We start from the raw sequence: 17,680 nt of genomic DNA, 5'->3' as shown, positions 1-17,680 counted from the left end.
TATTATCATTGATTAATAAATAAATTAACAATTTATAAAATAATTCGATAACATATTTTCTTTAGGTTATTTTATTCACTTTGACGGAACATTAAACACAAGCATTCCTTAACTGTGTCAACAATGAAGATATTTGTACGTTGTCAAAATTTATCGTAAAATAACATAAGCTCATTATAAAATTTCTAACTCCAATATAAACTTAGTTGTGAAAACAACTGTTTGTATACTATAAAAAACTTCAAAATGCAACAATTCGACAAAATAACAGCAAAAAATTCAACAAACTGACAGCCACAAAAGCAAACAAACCAAAACGTCAGAAATTGTACTTAAAATATGTGAAAACATCCCCAATCGTCTTTCTTTGTACCTATATCTTTTCAATGCACTGAGTCTAGATCGTTCATAAAAATAACATGTGTTTTTACTTAATAACAGGCGGCAGCTGGTTTGTCATTAGTTTCATGCGTGGAAGAGAATGATGCTAGATAAAAAGTATGTGTTTTATCTCGCCAGGTATTAATGACGGTAAAAGACGGGTAAAGACTCGCGGACTCAACTGTAGCTATGTTACTGGCCAATGACATTTCATTTTTTAAATTTCTTCCATGATATCTCTGATCTTCATAGATTCCTTTAAACTAAAATTAAATGAAGAGGAAGTTCGAACATGATCCTTCACATAATCAAAATCAAATTGACGAAATTAACAAAAACATAAATAAGAACCTTCTCGAAGCTGGATTACAGATCGCAAAGAAAACAAGGACTAAAAAAGACAAAATAAGCAACGAAACTAAACAACTAATGACGGAAAGAAGACAACTACTAATGTCCGTCCCACCTTGACTTTACAGTATAGAGAACATAGGCAATGCAGTCCTTATGAGAGTTTTTAGCGCAGTGATGCTGATTTTATCAAAAAGAATTTGTAATCGAACATTAGAGAGATTAAATTAAAACTGGTTCAGAAAGACAATCTACAATTTTATGATTTGTATGCGTTTAAGTTAATTTGATATACTATAGTTATTACGCATATACAGGGTGTCCCAGACTAACTTACCCACGCTATATCTCTTAAAGGAATAGAGATTTTCGAATGGGACAAAAGGTGATACAAAGGCGTGATAAAGGCGTACAAAAGGTGATAAAGGTGATAAAGGCGTACAAAAAAATCATCCCCTAAATAATCATCCCTTAGTTACAACCCCTAACTTTAATTTTTTTAATAGCACCCTATATATTTTTTTATAGTTTTGGATATGGTCTTCTATTGTCTATTCAACACATTTTTTGAAAATAAAATCGGTTCGTAAATAACCAAGAAAATATCAGTTTAGTTTTGTTAATTGTGTGTCCCAGACTAATTTATCAAGGCTATATTTCATAAACGAATAGAGATTTTCGAATGGGACAAAAATAATCTATTACATTTGTAATACACTTTAATATGGCCTAGAAAAAAAATATCCCCTAAATATTCATCCCTTAGTTACAACCCTTTACTTTATTTTTTTAATAGCACCCTGTAAGTTAGGGATGAATATTTAGGGGATGAATTTTTTCTACGCCATATGAAAGTGTATTACAAATGGAATAGATCAGTTTTTGTGCCATTCGAAAATCTCTATTCGTTTAAGAAATATAGCCTGGATAAATTAGTCCGGGACACACAATTTAACAAAAATAAACTGATAGTTTCTAGGTTATATACGAACCGATTTTATTTTCAAAAAATGTGTTGAATAGACGATAAAAGACCACATCCAAAACTATACAAAAATATACAGGGTGCTATTAAAAAAATTAAAGTTAGGGGTTGTAACTAAGGGATGATTATTTAGGGGATGATTTTTTGTACGCCATATTAAAGTGTATTACAAGTAGAATATATCACCTTTTGTCCCATTCGAAAATCTCTATTCGTTTAAGAGATATAGCGTGGGTAACTTAGTCTGGGACACCCTGTATAGTGTTATGCTCTACTTTTTCTATTTATTAAGATTAATTAGCAAATTCTTAATTTAATTTATTATCCAATTATTTTATTTAATGCCTATGTAAAAACACAACTAAATTTCAATTAAATTTTCCAATCAATTTTATTCTCAGGGCTAATTTAGTATTTGATACAATACCTGTGATCTGTGGCTTCTAGTATTTCTAGTTGCTTACTTCTTCCAGGGTAGAAACAGGGAAATTGAAAACACTCAAAATCATATAAATGTAATCTATTGTTTTTATCAATTAAGCCGTGTACATATGATTCAAAAAACACTAAAATTTAACTTTGTTGCAACAATCTCTAACTTAATAAATTTAAATTCTAACTCTGATATCTCCTTGTTTTGACAAAAATATTTATTTAATTAATTTCTTATTTACTCATACTAAATTGAATGAATTTTACTTTTCTTCTTTTGAATTGATTTCTCAAATTTGAAATGCCTAACTGCGTTAAACAAAAATTGTTCAATAAACAAATAAACAAATATGGTTTTGATATAAATAAATTTTCTCCATTCAGACAAATGATTTGACTAACCTTTTATTCTTCACTCCCTCGTTTTCTGGATTGCGCCGTCCTTGATTCTCTCAACACGTACTCTCTGATTGTTGCGAAAAAGTCCCTCTCGTCAAAACTGCTTCCAAGAAAAACACACAGGACTTGCTCGAATATCTTGTACACAAACGGATAATAATCAGCTACTCGTTCTAGACAAAACAAAGGAATCTCCCTCGGACCAGGAAAATTAACTCTTCAACCGGTCGACGATTTGGTTTCAACTTAATTCTGCTCGCAAAGGCCGATCACACCACTCTCCACTGATTATCCACTTTTAAAACTCGACTGCCTTCTTCAGATGTCAATTACACAGTGTCCTTATTTTTCTCTCAAATCCATACTCTCACAATTCATTATCCCTTCTCCTGATATTTTCCATCCAATAAACAACAACCTCTCTCAAACCATTTAGTTCTTAAGAGAACTTTCCCAATTTGTCAAATTTCAAAGAATATCATAATTAGTTCTTTACTACGTTCTACTTTTACAACTAAAAACTAATACAGTTTGTTTACCACATTAAAATACCTTCCCGGAAGGATCTTAAAAACGTTATTGTCCCGTCAATGCTCTCTCAACTTTCTAATCATCGAAATGTCTGTTCATGTCCCGTGCATTTCGTCGAATCACTTATTAGTCGTTTCACTTTTTCCCAAAACACTTGCTTAATAGCAAAATTAAATTCTAAACAATTTTGGTGATGAAAATACAGGGTGATGAAAAACTATCATTTCATGGTCGTTGATATAAATTTAATTTTTTCTGAATTTCTTTACAAAAAAAAAACAATTCTACAACAATAGTTATACACAAAATTGTAGATTGCCTTTCTAAAACAGTATTAATTTAATCTCTCTAATGCTCGATTACAAATTCTTTTTGATAAAATCGGAATCACCGCGCTAAAAACTCTCATGAGGACTGCATTGGCTCCATATGTTCCCTATACTGTAAAGTCAAGGTGGGACGGACTATAGCGCAAAACAAAGGCCATGCTCAAGAATACATAGTACTTAATAAAATAATTAGAAAATAATTAAAACGCGACATACAAAAATGGAACGAGAACTTAACATTCCGCAACTAACATAGGTTTTCTGAACATTAAAGCTAACATCAGAGAAGGCAAGATCAGCTTTCGTCAAAATGAAAAAAATCTTTAACAGCCACGATATAAAATTGGAAATAAAGGTTCGTTTACTAAAATGCTACGTATTCTCCGTTCTTTAATAAGGCGTGGAGTCATGGACCTTAATTGAAGCATCACTGAAGAAACTCGAAGCATTTGAGATGTGGTGCTATAGACGCATGTTGAGGATTTCCTGGATAGACAGAGTTACCAACGAAGAAGTTCTACATAGAATGGGTAAAGAGCGCGAACTAGTCATAACCATAAAACGTCGCAAATTGGAATACCTGGGCCATATAATGCGCAATGAACAACGATATGACCTACTTCGGACCATACTTCAAGGTAAAGTGCATGGGAAAAGAGGTCCAGGAGGAAGAAGGATATCCTGGCTGCATAACCTGCGAAAATGGTTTAACTTAACCAGTACCGGACTCTTCAGGGCAGCAGTCAACAAAGTCAGAATAGCCATGTTAGTGTCCAACATCCGTAACGGATAGGCACCATAAGAAGAAGAAAGCTAACATCGGTGTTAGAGACCGACATAAAAAAAATGTTTCCATTGGCACACTTTCAGCGTAGGGTTGTGTTTACTCCTTGAAGGAGTGAAATTCAACGAGAATGATACCTAATTTTAATTTATTTTAGGTCTCTTAAACATTATCAAAATACAAAAAAAAATAAAAACAATTCTATAACATTTGTGAAAAACAAGCTCAATTTGTCCACTGTTGTTTTTTGGTACCGCTTCATTCACCTTTTACTCCTGGCAATTGGGTTACTAAATTATCAGCACTTGTTCGCACGTTCTTTCGTTAATAAAAATATTTTTTCATCGAATATGTCACGTCCTACATCGGTCTCTGAGACAAAATTTGCCGATAATTGCATAATCACTTGACACTGAAGACTCAAACTTCAACACTAAAAACAGTCACCTAAATCAGGCAGCTACTGATGGTGGCGAAGATACATAACGAACAATTCACTGAAGATTTAGAGCGAGTCATTGAAAACAACAGAGGCTTAAAATGTCTAAGATCCGCACTGGGTGTTCAAAAAATCATCAAAATTAAAGACGCCAATAATAAGGAAGAGAAGGACAAATATAAAATGACAAAAATAGTCGAAGACTTCTACAAAACCTTGTACAGCTCGCAAAGCCAGCCTAATGAATGAACAAAGGAGAAAGTTAAAAGAAAAATAAAAACGTGGGATCAGAAGTACTACCAAATATAAAGTTATTCGAAATAGAAAGAGCTTTAAAAGAACTAAAAAATAATAAAGCTCCAGGACAAAACGGTATAAGTTCCAAGCTCTTGAAAACAAGCAATCCCATCCCCATTAAGGGAAGAGTGAGACAAGGAGGCATAATATCGCCAAAGCTTTTCAACCTAGCCCTAAAAGACGTCTTCAAACCTACATATTGGTCAACTTATGGCAGTAATGTTAATGGCAAGCTAAACCATTTCAGGTTCGCTGAAGACATTGTCATTATAGCGGCGGCTGCTCCCAATAGCAGATGGAAAATTATGAGGAAAATCTATGTCCAGCAGTGGACAAGCGAAGATTACAATTACTACTAAAGCATTACAATTACTACTAAACGAATATCCGTGGAATCCAGAACTCCTACAAAATAGTATCAGAAATAACATTATTAAACGAATAAAGCAGGATTTAATCCTGCAGATAGAGGGATGTACATAAAACTTGTTGAAATACTAATACTAAATGCTTTTTAAGTCCTATTTAATTAAAACCGGTAGCAAACCTCGTTTTAGAAATTTGAAATATTATTTCTCGCAAAGCAGGAATCCGATTCAAAATGTACCTACCCATTAGTGTCATTTAATCCCACACAAATTAGAACAAAAAATGATAAAATACGTAGAAGCGGATATAAAGTTAGTTATACCTGGTATTTAAAATGTATATAGAACCTTTTATTTATGACAACCAGTACAATATTGTATCTACATAGTAATGCCACATGTTTCATTATTTTTTCTCTGTGGTGAATTTGATTATCACCGAAAACGGTAAAAAAAATTTAAAATGACCATTAGAACCATCATGCCTAAACAGAGAACAAGGAAAACGAAGAAAAAGACCGATTTTGTGATAGATTCTTTTTCTTCTTCATGTACCATGTCCTTTCAGAACGTTGGTTACCATCATAGCTATCTTAATTTTATTCACTGCTACCCTAAATAGCATGCTTGTATCAATACGATATCAATCTCGTAAGTTCTTCAACCGTGAAGTCTTTCTTCGTCCTGGATTGCGGTTGCCTGCTATTTTCCCTTGTATTATTTTTCTTAGCAACATATTTCATAAATAGTTAAATAATTTCCGAAGTGTAAATCGAAACGTCAAATAAACTTAATTTTAAAGTAAAATTGTCGTTTTTTCCCACCAAAAACAGTAAATTACTCTTACGAACAATGAATGGTTATTAGCAAAATAATTCTGTTCCAAAAACTGTAACAAATTTTATAAATAACCGCTTAGAAAATATTCGTTCAATTGAAGATATAAAAGCGTTAGACGACAAGACTATTAGAACAGGTTTTAGACACTATAAACAATAATAGCTTCTGATGGCTGTACAACATATTTTAAAACTTGGTCAGTGGAATGCTAGATCAATTATCTCAAACAAAGGCAGTTTAATGCAATACGTAAACAATAAAAAAATTTATATTCGTCTCATTAGTGAAACATGGTTTAAAAGAGATGACACAATATAGTTTTAATGGTTACAATCAAATAAGAAGAGATAGGGACGATGGATATGGGGGCGTAGCCATACAGTTATTGTCATTTTGTGTGGTATATGAGTAAATGTTTTGTTACTAAATAAAGTTCGCTTCATAATTTTAACATAGTCGCTTATTATATTTGAAATATGATAGTCGGGTAAGTACCAAAATGCTAATCTCTATTTTTTTTATTAATAAAAAAATTCCTTTCCTAGCCGGATTAAATTAATATTTCATATTCAGAAAAGTTTATAGATACAGCTTAAACATTTTTCATTATAGAATATGTTTGTAATGAGAATGCGCATATATTTTCAGAAGCCAACTCCTTTCATAAATCTTCAAAAGGAGGCAACGTAAGTATCAAATTCTGTCAAAAGTGTTACAAAAGCCGAAAGCTTCCCAAAAAATCTTAAAGCTTTTATGAAGTAAATTTTACCTGCCAGTCAGTACATTTGCATGTATGTATATATTTCTCAACCCTCCCCTTTAACATTCTTTTCACTTTATTCATGACATGCTGTAAAAAATAGCGATGCCTCAGAAAATAAAAAATATGTTCTCCCTAGCTATAGTCAAACATAAATGCAAAGTAGTTGTTTACATTACAAACATGATGCCATTTATATATGTTCAAGAGAGCAATAAAACCAGCTCGTACATGTTTGCTGCTACCCACGATGGATTTTTCTTTTTGGCGCAATATTAGACTACAGCCAAAGGATATTATCGTGCTTATTAAACTAGGAGAATAACGAGAGATGTGTACAAAAATTGACGATTTTATCTAAGCTTAGTTTTGCGTTAATAACCAAATATTATATTTTTGTATTATACCGTATATTTTATAAATTTATATGCTTTATAGGCCAACAAACAGATATATTTATATGCTTTATAGACTTCGAAAAAGCCTTTGATAGAGTAAGACACGACCTACTATTAGAACGTTTTCAAGAAGTCGGTTTAGATGGAAAAGAGATCAAATTACTAAAAAAACTTATACTGGAACCAAAACGCCAGAGTTAGAATCGAATATTAGAAAAACCAAGGTGATGTCAATCCGAAAAAACCAATAAGTACCTCAACCTTGCACAATAATTGGACACATTTTAGAACAGGTCAATAGCTAATAAGAACAGCTGAAGACAGAGAAGAGTGTGCAATTGTAGTAGCCAACCTCAATTGAGGAGTGGGTACTTTAAGAAGAAAAAGAAGTATATTTTTGCCCAATCATATGTATAGTACATTTATGGCCAAGGTCCTTGATAGTCCGAGCCATTTTTCAAAATTTAACATTGTCAAAAAAATATTCAAATAATTACATCATTGCAAAGCTGATTAGGAAACTTTTCAAATGATGTGTCCCATGACCTGGGTTTGTATTTAAAAAATCGTCAATTACGTCATTATGCCAACAATGATGACATAATGTCCAACACATATACACTGCTCCAAGAAATTAACGCACCCCTATAAAATTTGTCATTTTTAATGTCTGAAAATTCCTAAACCTGTTGTCCGATTTAAGCAATTTTTTTAAGAGGATCGGTACGTATTTTCGACTGCAATGCTATTCAAATGGGGATTCATTTTTTTCGAATCCTGAGAAAACTAATAAGTATTTTTGAAAAATTTAAACGCAGAATGAAAGATCACGTTATTAGCGAGGGCCGAAAGTCCCTGAGAACTTCTATAATGTTTATTTTAATAAGTTACAGGGGTGAAAAACTAAGAGAAAATTTAGTGTGATTTTTAATTTCAAATATATCATTCAAAATAAACTTTTTATTTATTCTAAGGGACTTTCGGCCCTCGGTAATAATTTAGTCTTTCATTCTGCGTTTAAGTTTTTCAAAAATATTTATTGGTTTTTTCAGGATTCGAAAAAAATAAACACAATGCCGTGGTAATATTTTCCAAATCTATTTTTGTCTTAGAACGCACTCAGCCGAATATAATATTGTCAGCATATATTGTCAGTCAGACACTGACAATCAGTGACAATTTTAAATATTTGACATTGCATCGGGAATATGTTGAGTTATTGATTAAATATTATTGATATATAGTGTATTTGATAAATAATTGATTTAAGACGTGAACTCAATAAAAAGTTATTTATTGTGTATTATTTGTGGAAGATCCAAGCAGAGAATACATCAGGATAATATATTCTGTAATCCAAGTATTTTGTTGTTAAAGATGTTCAAAATTGTAAGCGTTCCATAACAATATATTATTAAAAAATCACTTTAACACTTTTCCTCTTTTCTCGATTGAGTATCAGTCTTTGCTGTACAAATAAATTATTACAATCACTGAATATATAGTTAGTGAAAAAATTATGACATTTATTAACTGAATTAATAATTTGCAATTATAAAAATAACAGTTATCCAAGAACATTCAAAACTCATCTCTTTAAATTAATGATGACATTTTCAAGTAGAATGACATTCTAGTAATGTTTACATATCCATACCAGTGTGAATTTTACTACACGTAATTTGCCGTGTAAAGACAGAAAAAGTAGGGATACACGTAAAATATTTGCGAATTATGTACCCATAGCCTTATGTTATTTCCTTGTACTTTAACAAAATCGATGTAATAATATTGTTGCTAGACAGGTAAATTGTCATTGTACACCGGGTGCACCAATCAAACTGTGATTTTTTCTCAAAGTTTGTGGGACCCGGTGGAATATTCTATTATTTATAAAATACTGAAGTTAAAACCCGACTAGAGCCTCATGTTTTCTTAACATTCTGATTTTTGATTCATTCGCTTATGTTGGATAATAAAAAAGTTAAGTACTTTAACAGCAAACCTTGTTTTTCATCAATACAGGGTGTTTTTAAATAAGTATGGCAAACTTTAAGAGGTAATTATGCATGAAAAAATAAAGATAGTTTGTTTTATAAACGTATGCCCGCAAATGCTTCGTTTCCGAGATAGGGAGTGTTGAAATTTTTCTTACAAACTGACGATTTATTTATTGCTTTAAAACCGGTTTTAAGAGGTAGTTATTGTGCCTTTTTTGACATACAATTATGAATTTTATGTTCGTCATTGGCGCACATAAGGATTATATTACCCGAATAATAAAAGTCAGAGATTAAGAATGTTACCAGAAAGTGGTTCCACGAGTTTCAGATTTAAATTACATATTATTTATTATTTTAATAATACTCTGGGCTAATTAGCAAAATACAAGGAAAAGTTATTCACCAGCAATTTTATTGCTGGAATCGAATCTGATGATTGTATATAATAATAATATAGGCATGCAAAGTCCGCAGATAGTGTGCTACTTTTTTTATAAACAAAATGGCGTCCGAAAATCGTATTTTTTTCTATTTTTGCTCCTTAACTCCAAAGATTTTAACTTGACACCAAAAACACCCAAATAAAAATTCAACGTAATTAAATTCTGCATAGAGACGTGTTTTTACCGATTTACTTCGACGAAAATTTTCCCCGGAAAATGCGGGTTTTTCCAACAAAATCTTTAAATTTCAACTAAAATTTTAGATAATTAATTGTTTATCAATAATTAATAACATGGTAATATAACATTTCTTTTTGTATAGATTATAATTCCAGAAGTCGAAGGAAACTGAATGAAGAGTTTAGCAACAATTGAATTGTTAATTAAAAATTTACGGTCGCTATAATAACCATAATAATTATGATACATAAGAATAACTATGATTTTTGTATAAAAAGTTACTGTACCTATCTAACACATTTCACAGAATTGAAATTGGACTATTTAAGCGACCTCAGGAATATTTTAAAATTATAAACAATTTTTTGGCTTATAAACAAATAGAATATCTTAAAAATATTAAATTAAATTAAATCATGAAAACGGTATTGGAAAAAAAGCAGCAGGACGCTTCTTTTAAAAGAAAAACATTTATTTGTGATGAGTGGTTCCTGAGATACAACCGGTCAAAGTTGACCGGCATTTACGGCAGAGATATAAATAATTATAATTATAGATTATAATTTTCAAACCATCACCTTTTTATTATTGTCCTCTCTCTACACCCCAATTTTCATATCTTTACAATACTCATAACATATATTATTATAATAATAAACTTATAACTTATAACTTATATTATTATAATAAAAACTATCGATATTACGAGTAAAAATTGACAAAAATAGCAAAATTCCAATCAAAAATTAGGTTGGAGAAAATGTACTCTCAAAGTTCAAAATCGGTATACGTTAAAAAAATGCATTTTCTCGGCTTCCCTTGGAGCAATTTTCTTCATTCTTTTTTTGTTTCCAAGTAACTGGAGTAGAGCCATCTAACTAACGCATCATTAAGTGTCAAACTTGCTTTTATTTTGTTATAATAGATTAATTTATTTATAAGAAAAGAAAACTACATATTTTTTCCAGTTGTAGACTTTTTTAGATAAATTTACTACAATTGTACCTTTTAACGTTAAAAACACAAATATTCCCATTTGAAAGCGGCATAATTATTTAAACAATATTTTATTTAAACAAATTAAAAATTTTTGTTATAATAAATAAATTTATTTATTATAAAAAAACAATAGCAACTTTGACATTTAGTAATGCGTTAGTTAGATGGCTCTACTCGAGTCACTTGGGAACAAAAAAAGAATGAAGAAAATTGCTCCATGGAAAGCCGAGAAAATGCATTTCTTTAACGTATACCGATTTTGAACTTTGGGATTACATTTTCTCCAACCTAATTTTTGATTGGAATTTTGCTATTTTTGGCAATTTTCACTCGTAATATCGATAGTTATTATTATAATAATATATGTTATGAGTATTTTAAAGATATGACAATTGGTGTGGAGAAAGAGGACAAAAATAAAAAGGTGATGGTTAGAAAATTATATTCCTATTATTTATATCTTTGCCGTAAATGCCGGTCAATTTTGACCGGTTGTATCTCAGGATCCACTCATCACAATTAAACGTTTTTTCTTTGAAAAGAAGCGTCCTGCCGCTTTTTTCCAATACCGTTCTTATGATTTAATTTATTTTAATATTTCCCGAGATATTCTATTTGTTTATAAGCTAAAAAATTGTTTATAATTTTAAAATATTCCTGAGGCCGCTTAAATAGTCCAATTTCAATTCTGTAGAGTGCATTAGATAGGTACAATATCTTTTTATACAAATATCATAGTTATTCTTATGTATCATAATTATTGTGGTTATTATAGTGAGCGTAATTTTTAATTAACAATTCAATTGTTGCTAAACTATTTATTTATTTTCAATATACTATTTATTTTCAATTTCTTTCGGTTTTTGGAATTATAATCTATATAAAAAGAGATTTTATATTACCAAGTTATTTAATTATTGATAAACAATTACTTATCTAAAATTTTAGTTGAAAATTAAAGATTTTGTTGGAAAAACCCGCATTTTCCGGGGAAAATTTTCGTAGAAGCAAATCGGTATAAACAAGTCTCTATGCAGAATTTAATTACAGTGAATTTTTATTTAGGTGTTTTTGGTGTAAAGTTAAAATCTTTGGAGTTAATAGAGCAAAAATTGAAAAAACACGATTTTCGGGCGCCATTTTGTCTATAAAAAAAGTAGCACACTATATGCGGACTCTGCATACCTATATTATTATTATATACAATCATAAGATTCGATTCCAGCAATAAAATTGCTGGTAAATAACTGTTTTCAAAAATAGCCTATTCTCCGATAATCTGCCAAGACTATAATGAATTTTGCATTTGGGACTTTTCTTCTTTTCTTTAAGAGATGTCGCTACAACGTCCTAAAAGTGGATTATAATGTTATTTTTAGAATTCACCTTAAGGTGATACAGTAGCGATCAACAGGTAGCCAAAACGCGTTCCAAGATTGCGGCTGTAATTTTGAATATTTTTTCGAGATATTTGGCACACGTATTCGTAATATAATAAAGAATGGCGGTACAGAGCCCAATTTGAAAAATATATTAATATGTGGAAATTAATCTGTAATTAAATACAATATTAAAAAAACGAGCCTGTACCGCCATTAAGAAGAACAAAAAAATACACTTTCTTCAAATAAACTTTTTTATCCGATGCCTAGATTTTGTGTCATTTTGGAACTACTAATGAAATAAAAAATTTTAGTAGTTCCAAAATGACACAAAATCTAGGCATCGGATAAAAAAGTTTATTTGAAGAAAGTGTATTTTTTTGTTCTTCTTAATGGCGGTACAGGCCCGTTTTTTTAATATTGTATTTAATTACAGAGTAATTTCCACATATTAATATATTTTTCAAATTGGGCTCTGTACCGCCATTCTTTGTTATATTATGAATACGTGTGCCAAATATCTCGAAAAAATATTCAAAATTACAGCCGCAATCTTGGAACGCGTTTCAGCTACATGTTGATCGCTACTGTTTCCTCTTAATTACGCAGTTTGGTGTCGTTTCGATTCAGAAGTGTTCATGTAGACCCACTAAAGACATTTGGAGAGACAGAAAGAGCTGTCTGGGGATGGTGGAGCACCTCTGAATCGAAAGGAAACATAAACTGTCTTTCACTTTCACAAAAATTTTTGTTTTTGGATTTTAAGGATTAATAACATTTTTCTTATTTTTTTTTTTTCAGAACAATGAAGCGTACACGTCGCCACAAATACCTCCAAATATCAGTATTCTTCCTCATATACTCAATAATCCAAGTACTATCGATAGGAAACAAAGAAAACGAAACGACCACAACCGAAAAATCCGACTCGGAAGCCCACGCCCATCTCCTGGGCCTGATGCATTCCCACGCAGGACACAGCTCGGTGGGAAAGGCCACCGAAGCGACGACAACGAGTACCACCACTACGGAGAGTAACGCAGCTCACGAGCATTTGTTCAGCATGTTGCATTCACATGCCGGTCACAGCTCGGTTGGTAATAAGGTCAAATCTACGCCCAATACGGCTGTCCACGAACATATTATCATGAATATGTTGCATGCACATGGACATAGTATCATTGGAAATAAGAATAACACGAATAGTAGTGCGAAAGTAGTTCCTGCCGTAGTTGGCCATGAGTTTCAGGAAGTTTTACCAAATGGGTAAGTTTTTAACATACTTCTTCTTTTTTTAGTATCGTTCTCAAAATTTTAGCCGTGGGTAGCTTAAATGATAAATTAGCCGATATTTTTCTCGATCTTGCGCGGCATGTAACAATTCTTCTTAAGATAAGTCAGTTCATTGACGAAGGTTTCTTAGCCATGAATATTTTTCTTCTTACCAATTCCTCTTTTTCCCTCCATTTTTCCGTTGAGTATTAACTGCAGTATCCAGAATTTGCTACCTCTCATTATATACCCCAGATATTGTTTTCTCTTTTTTCTCATCTTCGTCAAGTCAGCTTCGCCTTGACCAATTCTGTTTAAGACTTCTATGTTTTAAATGCGTTGAACCCATGACATTTTGAATATCCTCAAATACAGGGAAAATAGTGCGTTCCTTTAAGGCAGGGATGGCCAACCCGCGGCACGCGTGCCACTCTGTGGCACGATTGAGTCCTATCAGTGGCACGCGTAGCGTTTTGGATTAAAAAACTTTCAAAAAAATTAAAACTTGAAAAACAAAAAATAATAAGAAGAAACTTGGTAGGTTTACGGAAGTTACGATAGATGCGGCATCATTGCATCCTCTCGCGAGCGATATTGCTGCGATTGGTGCACGTGATCCTAGCTGTCGTAATGTGCAATAGGACTGCGTTACCCTTGCTTAGTTTATTTTAAACTGCCCTGTTGTATGTGCACATTTTGTCATCGCGCATTGTTTCTTTAAGATTTTAAAAGTATTTGTTCGATATGTCCACGAGTAAGCCTTCGACTTCAAAACGAAAATACGAAGATGATATTGCAATTCGCGATTTTCAACCTGCTTGGGAAGAACAATTTTTATTTACTAATCGTAATACTTCAAAGCCTGTTTGTTTGATATGTGGATTGTCTGTAGCAGTTCCGAAAAAATTTAACCTGGAACGACATTATAAACAACTGCATAAGGACTTCAGCAACAAATATCCTATTGGTTCACATTTGCGAGCCGACTTTATTGAAAAAAAAAGAAAACCTAGCCAGCCAACAGTCACTGTTTCAGAAGAGAAGTGATGAAATGGAAACTATGGTTAAAACATCATATGAACTTTCTCTGCTGTTAACCCGGAAGAAAAAAGCCTACTCTGATGGAGAGGAGATAATTAAAAATAGTCTGGCAATATTTGCTAAAAATGTGGGAGATGTAAAGATCAAAAATATGGTCGATAATTTTGCATTATCCCGAAATACAGTCATGCGCCGTATAGATGATATGGGCCAGGATGTTGTTTCCCAAATTATAAGTGGATTACAATCCTGCAAATTCTTTTCTTTAGCGTTGGATGAAAGTTGTGACAACACAGAAAATGCGCAGTTAAGCATTTTTGTCCGTTATACCAATGATAATTTTGAAAATGCCGAAGAGCTTCTGGATTTGCGCCAACTAGTCACAACAACAGGAGAGGACATTTTTCAACAGCTTAAAAACGTAATCGAAGTCAACAAAGTTGAATGGTCAAAATTAGATAGTGTTTGTACAGATGGAGCTCCTTGCATGGTTGGTAGACTAAAGGGGTTTGTTACATTACTGGAAAACTATTTGGGAAGAAAAGTTTTTAAGTACCATTGTATTATTCACCAGGAAGCTCTTTGTGCCAAGGACCTAAACATGTCATCTGTTGTTGACCCTGTAACACGCTGCATTAACAAAATACGAGCTCGGGCATTGAATCGACGACAATTTCGAGAACTGTTCGCGGAAGAAACGGAGCAAGATGGAGAGTTACTTCTCCATTGCAGTGTGCGCTGGCTCTCCAAAGGAAATGCACTCGAAAGGTTTTGGAACTTGAAGGAGTGCGTCTTAAAATATTTGCAAGAAAACAATGAACTACCCAGTGAGTGCTCGTTACTTAATGATAAAGATTGGCTTTGGGATTTAGCTTTTCTCACTGATATTATGAGACATTTAAATCAATTAAATTTAAGATTACAGGGAAAAAATTGTATTTTTCCTACTCTAGTTGGTCATATATCTTCTTTTGTGAATAAACTTATGCTTTTTTTTAACGATTTTGGAGAACAGAGATTGACACATTTCACATTAATTCAGGAATTAGCCAACAAGGTCAGTAGAACTCCAAATTATGACAGATTTAAAAACCTTATATCTATTTTGCTAGGTTCATTCAATACCCGGTTTGAAGATTTTCAAAAAGACAAAATGAATGTTGACCTTTTCATAAATCCTTTTTCTATTTCTCTGCAAGATATCAATTGTTACTCAGCTGAAATACAGATCGAAATTATTGATTTACAGAACCACACTATACTAAAAACCAAATATAGGGAAATTATTTCAACTGTTACTGATCCCAATTATATTGAATTTTGGAAATTTGTACCAGCAAACAATTTTCCTAATTTACACGAGTTAGCTCTGAGATATTGTTGTAGATTTGGTTCAACGTACGTTTGTGAGCAAATGTTCTCTATTATGAACATAATAAAATCAAAATATCGGTCACGATTAACTGACATGCATTTAAAAAATCTAATTCTGTTGGCTAGTTCCGAAATTAATCCCAATATAGATGAATTAATTAAAAAAATACAAGTTCAAATACCACATTAAATAAGTAACTGTTTAATAATTTGAATTTTAGATAATAAGAAAATATTTAAGTTTTTTTGTTTAACGTTTTTATTTTATTTTTATTAACAATAAAGTAAGTTTGTTGTTATGTTTTACTTATTACGTTATTTTTTAAACCTCCACTATCTTGACTAAACGGAAAAATGTGGAATTTACATAAGAAATACATATTGTACCGTATATTATTAATATATAGTATCCATATTAGTATGTCGAAAAATTTTAGTGGCACGCCAAATTTTTTTTGTTCTCATATTGGCACTCGACTTAAAAAGGTTGGCCACCCCTGCTTTAAGGTATAGATAGAATACACAATTTAGAACAAAAAAGTCCTATAGCATTTTTTTCTAAAGTTAACCATTTCCAAAAAAAAAAGATTACATTGTTTTCCATATAGGTACCTGTAGTTTAATGATTAGAAATTTTAATTGCCTGGCAACATCGTGATCGTACGCACTACGGAATAATATAGTGCAGCCGATATGTGAAACAATTGTGCATTTAATGATAGAAATATATAATTTGGACCACATATGCTACACATATAAAGGTTCAAATTTAGATAGGAGGCCATCTCAGATTTGCCTTTTACAAAAATGGCGGGCATTCAAAATGGCGACTATACATATGTGACTAATAGCACGATAACTTTTGAACGAGACGTCAGGTTTCAACCAAATTTGGTATATAGGTTCTTTTTTTGATGTATAATATCGAGGTCTTGAATCGGAAGAATCGGTTTACCAGAAGTTGTGTTTTTCCTGGTTTTTATGTAAAAATTTGTCGTTGTTTTTTCAATTCTTTCACCCTGTATGTATTAATTTTTCAAAAAGTTAATACTGGAGCGTCATTTGAAATTTTGATGGGGGGGGGGCAAGCATTATATATACAATACATTTATATGTAAACATAATACAAAATTGATCTATTTTTTGTAAATTTCAGTAATTTTCAGGGTTAGGGGGGCAAATGCCCCCCTGCCCCCTATCAAATGACGCCCCTGAGTTAATACCGCCATTGAAAAGAGCGTAAAAATATTTTTTAGGAAATATTTTGTACTTTTTAGTTATGTTAATTACCATTTAATAAATGCATAACGTATCTTCACATGTACCTATGTGCGGCAGATTCGAGCAAATATTATAAGAATTATTGTGCATTTAATGGTAGAAGCATATAATTTGAACCACATATATTACACATATAAAGGTTCAAATTTAGATATGAGGCCATCTCAGTTTTTGTTCCTTTTACAAAAATTGCGGGCATTCAAAATGGCGACTATAAATATGTGACTAATAGCCCGATAAATTTTGAAAGAGATGTCAGACTTTAACCAAATTTGGTATATAGGTTCTTTCTTTGATGAATAATATCGAGGTCTTGAACCGGAAGAATCGGTTTACCAGAAGTTGTGTTTTTATTATTTTTTTTATGTAAAAATATGTTGTTTCTTTTTCAATTCTTTCACCCTGTATATA

General features: G+C 31.9%; 1 protein-coding gene across 1 annotated transcript in view; it reads left to right on the top strand.

Annotated features, from left to right (window-relative positions):
* The window catches only part of LOC114326928 (probable sodium/potassium/calcium exchanger CG1090), a 273,633-nt gene that overhangs the window by 175,757 nt on the left and 80,196 nt on the right, over positions 1 to 17,680 (top strand). Inside the window, exon 3 of the mRNA XM_028275391.2 lies at positions 13,103 to 13,567. Within this exon, the coding sequence (XP_028131192.1) occupies positions 13,107 to 13,567 (461 nt within the window). The 5' untranslated portion in view covers positions 13,103 to 13,106. The remainder of the gene's footprint in view (positions 1 to 13,102; positions 13,568 to 17,680) is intronic.

This window comes from Diabrotica virgifera, chromosome 5 (genome assembly GCF_917563875.1).
Source record: "Diabrotica virgifera virgifera chromosome 5, PGI_DIABVI_V3a".
Classification (NCBI taxonomy): Eukaryota; Metazoa; Arthropoda; class Insecta; order Coleoptera; family Chrysomelidae; genus Diabrotica; species Diabrotica virgifera.
This window is presented reverse-complemented; position numbering and strand designations above follow the sequence as displayed.